The following is a 10,983-nucleotide window of genomic DNA, read 5'->3' on the forward strand; positions in this document are numbered from 1 at the left end:
TTGAGAGTTTTTACCCTAAGAATACCCATATGATCATTGAATTTCAAAATCTAACCCTAACTCCACCCAACCAAACAAGAGGACTCTTAAATGGATTGAAAATTTTTACCCTAAGAATAACCACAACCATATGAATTTCGAAATCTAACCCTAACCTCACCCAACCAAACAAGAGCATCTTATATGGGCTAAGAACTTTTTCCCTAAGAATACCCACGATTATATGAATCTCAAAATCTAACTCAACCAAAGAAGAGGACTCTTAGATGGGTTGAGAGTTTTTACCCTAAGAATACCCACAATCATATGGATTTTAAAATCTAACCTTAACTCTACCCAACCAAACAAGAGGACTCTTGAAAGTTTTTTGAAAGTTTTTACCCTAAGAATACTCGCGACCATATGAATTTCAAAATGTAACCCTAACCCTACCCAACCAAACAAGAACAACTTATATGAGTTAAGCGCTTTTACCCTAAGAATACTCATGATTATATGAATCTCAAAATCGAACTCAACCAAAAAAGACGACTCTTTGATGAATCAAGAGTTTTTACTCTAAAAATATCCATAATGAATTTCAAAATCTAACCCCAACCTCACCCAACCAAACAAGAAGACCTTATATGAATTAAGAGCTTGTGCCCTAATGAAGAGCAATTCTATTGTTAGGACTATTAATTAGGACAATTAATTTGGATCTATTTGTGTAAAATGTTTACGAAGTCAAATATCCCATCATTATCTAAACGAGACAAAAGCTCAAGATTTCTTGATATTTTATACAACAATCACTCTCCCCTACGGCTCAACTACAGCTCTTACAAAATATAAAAAAATTGCTGGGTAAAAATTTGTTGTAGTTATCAGCCAATTTCATCACCGCCTTTACGTGCTCGCGCTGTCTCCCCGTTTGTCGCATTCGCTTTACGCTCACACTTACTTTTCTTCCTTGTTATTTATGTGAGATTTTGGGTGTTGCCCTCGGATGCCGCTTCTTGATTAGAAGGAGAGAGGGAAAATATGCAAAATGCAAATGCAGGGAGAAAATTCCTCGGATTCTGCTCTCGATTAGGAGCACATGTCATAACTATTTTACGGAAGACCAGCGCACAGTGACCAACGGATCGCTTAGCAGCGCGATTCGATCGCTTGACGTGAGGATTTGGATATAGCTGTTTACTGTTTTTGTTTCGATTCTTTTCTCTGCTTTGCGACTCCATGGATTTGTTAAATTTGATAGGGTATGTGGGGAAAAAATAGAGGCGGAGAATTGGGACTTGATTCGCAGTGGTCGCGGGTTCGAGTTTGGAGTTTGCATGCCGGAATTGGAAGAAAGAGTGGCGGTGATTTGGGAAAGGTTTCTTGTTAGGAAAGTTTCCAAGGCTGCCGTTTCAGTCGTTCATGTCGAAGAGAGGTAAAGGGAAAGGCATATACTAGTTGGCTGGCTATTTAATCGCAGTAGAATAGATTCATGTGTGTGTTTTTAGCTGAGGATTTGTGTGAATTAAGGGAATTTCCAATGTTTTTGGTACTAGTTGGATATTTATTCGGTTGGTCTGTTTGTTTTGGCTCTATCTTGGCTTTACAAAACTATAAATGGTATCTTTATCCTTTGCCTACACCTGTACTGCTGTCAATAATGCTGAAACATGGGGAATATTTTCTTTTCTAAATTATCTTCTCTTTTTTCATCTTTCTTCCATGATCTTTCTGTTTGTCTTTTCTTCCTCCATCACTGCTGATCTTCTGAGTAACCCCATCATGGAAGATTTCATGATCTTCAGGAGTTTGTTCTGCCAGTACTGATTTAGGTTATGCTCAGTTTAGGAGTTTATTCTGCCAGTATTGAATTGGATGATGCTTTGTTTAGGCAAGAGATGTGATTGAAACCCGGCGCGATTAACCTTTGCCTAACATCAGTTGACTCTCCCTTTACTTGCACTGGGGTAAATGTAACAGCCAGTTGCTGGAATTCAAGGTTCCTGTAAACTGGGCTTGAGTCTAACAAAATGCTCAAATTACCTTCAATTTTGTTTCAATGGCGATCGATGCTGGACAATGATTGATTCTGACAAAATGATACTTAAAAAATCTCTGAATTTCAGGCATATTGCACCGGCAAATTAAGTTAAATTGGACTTCTGATTTAAGTTACCAATTTCAACAAACCCATCAAGCAATTTACATGAAGTGGGCTTCTGATAGAAGCCACCCATTTCGATATACCCAATCAGGAAATGGTAGCAATTTTCCTTGTCCATTTCTGATGGAAGCCACCCATTTCAATAAACCCATCAGAATTTTAAGTCTGATGGTGTATGGAAATGGCTTCCAGAATTCGCCACCCATTTCAAATACACCCATCAGAAGTCCAATTCAAGTTAAATAACTGGTGCAATGGCCTGATGGGTGTATCAAAATGGGTGGCTTCCATCAGAATTGACCATCCATTTCAATGCACCCATCAGGCCATTGCAGCAGCAATTTCGCTTGAATTGAACTTCTAGAAATCACCAATTTCAGGCCATTGCACCAGCAGTTTAACATGAATTGGATTTCTAACAGAAGTCACCCTTTTGGCCATTGCACCAGCAATTCCACTTGAATTAGACTTCTAACAGAAGTCGCCCTTTTCAATATTCTTTTGGATGCAAGTCGCCCATTCTAAAACTATTCTACCATCTCAAGCTTAAAGTCGCACATTACAAGTCTATTTTAAATGGAAGTTACCTATCCCATCACTAGCCCAGTCGGAAGTTACCCATCTCAATACTAGTCTAATTCACGCTATATGGAAACTACCTATTCTAGGCGGAAGTTACCTACTGAGAGCTCAACCACAAAAAAAACCTTCTCCTTCAAAATTCCGATCAGTTTTCTCCACCAATAAAACACACCCAAATCCAAAAATTTCTCACCATCTAAAACACCACACCTGACATCGTTTCAAAATCTCTGATCAAACACTATGTCCAGATTGGACTCCATTGCATTCCATTTCTTTAGGGTTCGGAAAGATATTTGTCTGCAACCTATTTCATTAGGTCAAATGCCTAAATCCCTAGTATGCTTTTGTCTGTGCAGAGATGGCACCATCATCCTCGAGCTCACCATGCGCTGCCTGTAAATTTCTCCGTAGAAAATGTACAGCAGAGTGCGTGTTTGCGCCGTATTTTCCACCTGACCAGCCGCACAAATTCGCCAATGTGCACAAAATTTTCGGCGCAAGCAACATCACAAAGCTGCTAAACGAGCTGGCGCCCCACCAGAGAGAAGATGCGGTGAATTCCCTGGCCTATGAAGCAGAAGCACGGATGAAAGACCCAGTGTACGGGTGCGTGGGAGCCATCTCCATCCTGCAGAGGCAGATGCACCATTTGCAGCGGGAGCTGGCGGCGGCGCACGCCGATCTAGCGCGCTATACAGGCGGTGCGGCGGTCACGGTTTCGAATCCCGTTGCCCTCTTACAGCAAGGCCCAGGAGGCTCTTTGGGCATGGGAATGGGTATGCAGGCTTCTTCAGGTCTGGGCATTTCAATGGCGGGAACCTCTCATTCCATGCACCATCAACAGCAACAGACCCAACAACAGCAAGTTTTTGATGGGCAACTAACGAGGGAACAGTTAGCGGAGCTGGCAAGAGTGGGAGGAGGTTGTTATGAGGCTGGGTTTGCGGCACTTGGAATTAACAGCAACAGCAACAGCAGCATTCCTCCCAGTCCCACAGTGACAGGAGGACAGCCGTTTAATCACAGGTTACCCACTGGTAGTGACGGCGCCAGCAGGAATAGCGGTGGCGGAGGAAGTATGGGACACTTGTCTCCACATTAAAGGATTTCTGCTTCTTCTGCTTAACTCTTTCTTTCAGGTAATAAGCTCATATCCATATCATTTTCACATTGGGGGTGGAATTGGGATTGGAATTCATCAGTGCTTGTATGATATTCTGGCTATGTTTTCTCATATTGGAGGAATCACCATTTCTCGTTTTCTGCATTTCTTTCTATGCCCATGCCCCCTTGCATATTTTCTGGGGGTTTTTCAAAGAATTTTGCTGCCCTTTCTGGGTTTTTTTCCAAGAATTTTGCCCTCTACTTCTGTCCCAGGATATAAGTATTCTGTAAAGATATTATCAGCTATATAAGATAAGAATATGTAGTAAAGGCAAGTGTTGTGTTGTGTGAGATATTACCAGCTGAGTGACAACACATATCTTTGGGAGAAGATTCAATGAATAAAATGAAATTGTTTTTATTTTTTCAAAATTGCATGAAAGATGAACATATTTTCAGAGATCTGTTGTATGTAATAAAAATCTCTTTATTTGGAAAAGGTGGTTTCAAAATTTGTCATTCTGTTTATCATTCAGATATATAGATAAACACATTTTCAGAGATTTGTTTTATGTAATAAAGACATGTTTATTTGGAAAAGGTGGTCAGACCATCTATGCTTGACTTTTCTTTTTATGTTGTACTACTGGAATATTATTATTCATCAGTATCAATTTATTTAATTTTGTCATTCATAGAGTCCAAGTAAAAGATGTTTATATGTAAATTAATTACAAATTTTAATGGTTTATATTTTCAATGTTTTATAATCTTTTATGAATAACGGTGAAGTACATCCATAAAATAAATTTTTTTTTTCCTATTTAAATTGAAAGGAAAAACACACAAAAAAAGAAAGACAACATAGATAAGAGGATACAAGTAAACATGATTGTTCACAACTCTAGGTTTCAAAATGCCCCAAAATGAGGTGGTTGTTGCATTGCTCATAAATAAATTACATGAACATGATAAGATAACCAACATCAACAAAATAGAATGGTCTATTTAACATGTTCATCATACAACTTTAAAAAAAAGAAGAGTTCATGCTCATCAATATGGTTCATACAGGAAGTACCAAAGTTAGTTTCTAGAGGTATCAATCTCATCAAGGAGATATATGACAAGAGTACAAGTCTTAGAGAGAGGAGTAACACTGTTTTCAAATTTTAGAACCTAAACTTGCTTGGATTTATCCTTCTTTATGGTAATGAGATTTGGTAGGAGGATTGTGTTTGGTGGAGGAGGCTTACATTCATTTTTTGGCTATATTTGAATAAGTGGATGAAGTTGTGAATGTTTAGGCTTAATTATAAGAAAGTTAGTATGTTTAGATTTAGTATGGATAGGAAATTGGTAATGGGCAATTTAGGTTTTGTTTTAGGTCAAATGGTAGGAGTAAGAAGTCGAGGAAGGGGAGAAGAATAGAGTGAATGATAATGATAGTCAAAAACCTAAGGATAACAATTCCAAAGGGGGACCATCATTAGGATTGTGTAGTTTTATATTTGGAATACCATTTGGAAATAATTAGCTCGCTATCTCCTTGAATGATTTGTTGATGTATAAGACACAACAATGCCCTCATAACATGATTCATTCTTAGTGAAAATAAATGTGTCTATGGTAAAATGTGTATTTCACAACATTTACCAATTTCATGCACTAGAGATTATATTCATACTAGGAATAATTAAGGTTTAGATATGTCTATGTGATTTTTATTTTTTTCCTCCTTTAATCTCAAGTATTGAAGGATTTTTTATTAGGACTACTAATGCATACATATTGCACACTTGTTTTGGATTTTCAACTATGTCCAAGCTTTTTGTTTTAGGATTGTGGTTGCTTATGTTATCACAATAGGTTGGGCTTAAGGAAATAAAAAGGGGTTGTCACATACTTGATCTTGAAAGGAAGCTTATAAAATTTATTCCATGTAATTTTATATTTTTCAAGTTTTCCACACATTTTATATTCAACCAATCTAATGAAGCGCATTATTGGTATCTTAAAGTCTCATGCTTTAGTTTTATTGATTATCTTATTTTTAGCATGTAAATGCATTACCACTTCTAAAAGAGTTTATGGTTGACATTACTCATGTTTACCTTGATCTTAAGTACTTATATATTTCCTTTTTCCTTCACTCTAAAGTAAATATTCTTTTGAGCATTTTTTCTATGTTTCACAATAAATTAAGCTCTTCCAAATTGATAATGGACCTTGTCCAATGTGATTGTAGATATATTGTCATCTCAAGGGTGATTGATTTAGTTTATTCTGATGACTTCTTAATTAATTTTTAAGCTTCATCATGATCATCAAGAAAGAATAATTAAAAATGGGATCAAGGTGAAGAAATGATTGTATTGAGCTAGTGAACATTTTGAAATTCTTTTGTTCAACTCATGTACTACACAAGTGTAAGAAGGATTTGTGATCTTGACTCAGGCATGGATTTTCTTATGAGGAAAAAATATTGTAAGAATGGTTGTATTGAGAGATTTTTCTTTGTAATTTAAGAAAAATAAAAATGGTCAAATTGTACAAAAGGTTTCAATATTTTCTACCATTTAGTACTATTAGCAATTATAATTATTACATGCAGTGCGAAAAAAACCCCTTGAAGAGAACATTACCATCATGCAAATTCTAATTAATTAGAAAGATCATTATCATTGTGCAAATACTAATTATTATTATTTCACATGATATTTAAAGTCTCATTTGATACAAAAACTATTGTTGTATTCTAATATACAAATGAAAGAGTGTAAGGACATTTGTCAAAATTTCACCAAGTGATTTGATATTCTATAGATCTAATGAAACATATATTGAAAGATTTTACACACCTAATAGAATTATCATTCTTCTAATTAGGAATGAGGAAATGATGACCCATCTTGTTCCAATTTAATCATGTGATTTTACTTATTCTCGAGAGCTTGAATATTATATTCAATAACCTTTTAGCCAACTATATTGTAGTTTGTCAAAAAAATTCCTTTGAGTAGTTGTAATAAATATATACAACTTATATTTTTGTTGACCATAATATTACTAATAAACACCCTAAATTTTACATCTTTTTCACTATTTGCATATGTTTTCTTTCTCTTCGATTTTCTATGATCTAGCAACACAACACTAATAATATTCTATAAAACCTATAGTTTGGGGTTAATTTAGATTTTTTTTTGTATGATTACATATTTGTGAAGAAGTTTGGTGGATTACATGGTTGTAAAAAAATTTGGGTACAAGGAAAACAAACAAATACTACAATATAGAAAGATTGAGGTGATTTAAAAAAACTAAAAATATTAAACACACATGACCTTTCTTTTGGTAGTATGTGTCACTTCTAACTCCACATTTTTAATAAACAATCTTCTTTTGAAATAAAAAAAAAATTAATGTTTGGGATTTCACACAACCACTTCACATTCAACTTTTCGATCTCTAAAACTCATTAGTGTTATTTTAATAATCATTCGACTACCTTGGATGTTATCATGTCATATTTTTGCCCTTGGATAGGACTATGAATATTCACTTCCCTAATGCTAAAAATCATTTTTTCCAAATCTAGAGCTACCTTTTTCACTTAAGTGTGCATGCCTATCCTTTCCATGCTCAAAAGTCTACAAATAATCATGTGTTTTTTCGTTAAAGGGAATTATAATTTGATAAACAAAAAAGGAAAGAGCATGAAACACAATAAACTATATAAGTGTTAACATATTAGAAGTAATTTCTACACATCCATAGCTACACTTGAATACATGTATATAACACTAAATAACCTACATGTTCCACAAGGATGATCATTTTTAATCTTTAAGGTCTATTTGTTAGACTTGACCATCATTGATGAAGTTCTATTTAACCTTCTTGTTGACAATAAAATATAGCCTTAATTTTTGGATGATTTATGTCATAAAATTAACCCTAAATGATGCAATAAAAAAGAAACTAGAATAGTTATGACCTAGATAATATGTACACAAAATATATTAAATAATCTTATAATTTTATATGCACCATAAGATCAATTTATTCATCTATTAATATCATATGTTCTTTATACAATATACATATAGTACCACAAGCATAGATATATGCTTCACATATGCTTGGGTACTTCTTTAGGTTACATTCCTTATATATACTTATTTAATTCTTTGTATTATCCTAATTTGTTCTCATTTTCTTACTTCCTTCTCACACATCTTCTTATTCTTTCTCTAGTGTTTGAATTGGCCCTCTAAAACCCATTTTGAAGTTCTTGATTAGTCTCCTTTTCTCTAAGACAAAATATTTATCACACATCCTCTTTCATGTAGACTTCCACATTATAATAGTTCTATCAATTGAAATTATTTGAATATTATATTTGGTCATGTAGAGCCTGACATTATTCTCCAATTGTTTTTCAAGTTTATTTTTGAACTTTGACTTAAAAAATGATAAGGAATTAAAAAATATTTCATCCTTCACTAAACCTAGAATCATAATTTGGCATAGATTTGTAAGTTTTAAATATTCTAAAATAGAATATAATGAAATCCTACTCAAACATAAGATTTTCCATGACTTGATTATTGAAGAACCATCTTTGAAAGAATACTTGAGAAATTTAAACTATTCAATTATTTCTTATGTGAACTAAGTAAATTTCTCTACGACTTAATCTTATTTATAACTACTTCTATATATATTCCCTATTTAATTATCCTAAAATGATCATCCAATTACCTCACTCAATTAATTAATTAATGGAAGACATGCTAATGGTCTTCCAATATTGGGGATAAATAATGTTGTTGCTTCTAGAAGTTCATCTTAAGGAAAGTACTCTCTATTTTTTATGATTCTTACAAATTCCTACAATGTATCCTTTATAAACGACTTAAGACCATTCAATTCCTTCCTTCAAACACTTTTTTTTGTTTGAGACAATATTATTCTTTCTTGTAATTTATTAATATAAAATTCATTTCTTACGAGAAGGGATGAATCTCATATAGAGTCAATTACATCTTAGTGTCAATGAATGGTTTCAACATATTTTCTTAACATATGAGAAATTTACATAGAATGTTCCCACCACTAACTGGTGCTATTGAAATAATCTATTTTCCAATATGTCTAATTATGTCCACCTAATATCAACATTATTAAAGAACTTCGAATCTTGATTAAATCCTTAAAAAAAAAATATTTGATGCTCTAAAATTCTTTTTGTGTACCTCTAAAAAATATCTTTGTAGCTCACACACAAGATATTTAACTTTGAAAACAAGCTCACACTTTTAAAATCTAAATTCATTTTAAGGTCATGCAAAAAATGTAGGTCATGTATGGTGAACATGATGTCTACAAATCAACAAAGTATATTTCTCTAAGTTTATATGACTAACATTACATTCAAATGTCAAACCATATAGGCCTCTAATATCCATCAAAATATTTATGATTATTTCTTTAAATTCAGTATACATATAATTTTCTTTCATTTTATGAATTATAAGTAGATGCTGCTAGAAAATATGATTGTATATAGAATAAGCATGCAATAATACCAAATTTTATTTTATTTTTCAATGGTCATCATCTTATATAGAGATAAGACAAAAAAAATCAATTAGTTTAGTTTCTCTTGTATATCTTGATTCTTCACCATGGCTAGATAATGAACTCATTCGGGCAACCACTATTGATAGACCAATATGAAAATTAAAAAATTGAACATTCCAATAAATTGTATTAAATTTCTATGTTCTATAAAGTTTATGATCAACCAACCTCTATTTAATATATGTAATATAATTGGGAGTTTTATAATTTTGGACAATTACTTTATTCCATCACATTTCCAAATAGAATAGATATATGGAACCTCCAAGACACATTCCAATAATGAGTATATTCACCTTTCATTTTCTAATGCATCAATAGCTTTAGCTCTTTATATGCACTTACCTTTTTATAAACTCAATCCACATGTTTCTCACCGATGTCTAATTTTAATTGTATCGTATTGTCCTCCTTATGTTTTCAACTACATATCTTATCAAAATAGGAACACCTTCTTCATTTTCATTCTTTACCATTTCTATAAATAAATACTTGAAAATCCATTGAATATAAAAATTTCTTCAAATATCACATTGATGTGCTTTATATTTATTTGAGAATCTTTTAAATTCAGAGTAAAAAGTACTATAAGTATGAAAAAACTTTCCTTGTATGAACTCATTGTCCATTATCTCACTACTATGTTAAACCATGCCATTGTAATGCCCCGCTAGGAAATCCTGAAGGGATAAAGCTAAAACACAAGGATAGAGTGCAATTTTTTTTTTAAAAGTTAAAACAGAATAATGATACATTGAATTATCATTAAGTTTAGATTACACAACGGAAGACTTAATTAACACCTAAAGAGTTTCCCAACATGATTATTTGATTTGACACTTAACTCAACTCATGCTAATTAATCCAATTAAGTTGATTAACTTAATGACATGATAATACTTTAAACAAAGGATAAATTCATTCGGTAGGTTAAAAATATAGATAACATGATTAAGTTCATCCATTAAAATTTAACCATACATTACGTTCAAACTTACATTCAAACATATGTCATGCATCTAATTTCCATGCATACTTTAATTGCATTAAAAGATAATGAATATTGTCCATTATACTAACCTACATTCTCCATGATCCAAATTACTATATTTAATAAGATAACTACATACATGCATTTACGATTAATATCATCTAATCCACATTATACCTTTAGCCATAATACCATCCATACATGCTAAATAAAAAAAGAAACAAATGAACACAAAAGCCACATAACACCAAATTGATATTTGAGTTCACCCCTAGTGGGCTACATCTCTGGGTCTGCTCAACTGCAAGACCCCTCTAATAAATAATAGGGTGAAGAATACATAAGGTTCACATCCATTACAACCTGCCAATGAGGCGTACATAAACAAATAATACATATGACCACACTGATCAAAAGATACATGAATGGTCCCAGAAGAAGGAAAAGGATCCATCTGAAACATGATAAGAAGCAATTACAAAAGAACAATTGGAGCACCCGTGAAACT

The 10,983-nt window shown here is 33.0% G+C and overlaps 1 protein-coding gene across 1 annotated transcript; it reads left to right on the top strand.

Moving 5' to 3' along the window:
• The first annotated feature begins 901 nt into the window (after positions 1–901).
• LOC131045477 (protein LATERAL ORGAN BOUNDARIES) lies at positions 902–4,267 on the top strand. Its single transcript, XM_057979063.2, has 3 exons — positions 902–1,157; positions 1,244–1,417; positions 3,088–4,267. Exons 2-3 carry the CDS (start codon positions 1,405–1,407, stop codon positions 3,831–3,833), a joined length of 759 nt encoding a protein of 252 aa, XP_057835046.1. The 5' UTR covers positions 902–1,157; positions 1,244–1,404; the 3' UTR covers positions 3,834–4,267.
• Positions 4,268–10,983: the final 6,716 nt, after the last annotated feature.

This window comes from Cryptomeria japonica, chromosome 7 (genome assembly GCF_030272615.1).
Source record: "Cryptomeria japonica chromosome 7, Sugi_1.0, whole genome shotgun sequence".
NCBI classification, from domain to species: Eukaryota; Viridiplantae; Streptophyta; class Pinopsida; order Cupressales; family Cupressaceae; genus Cryptomeria; species Cryptomeria japonica.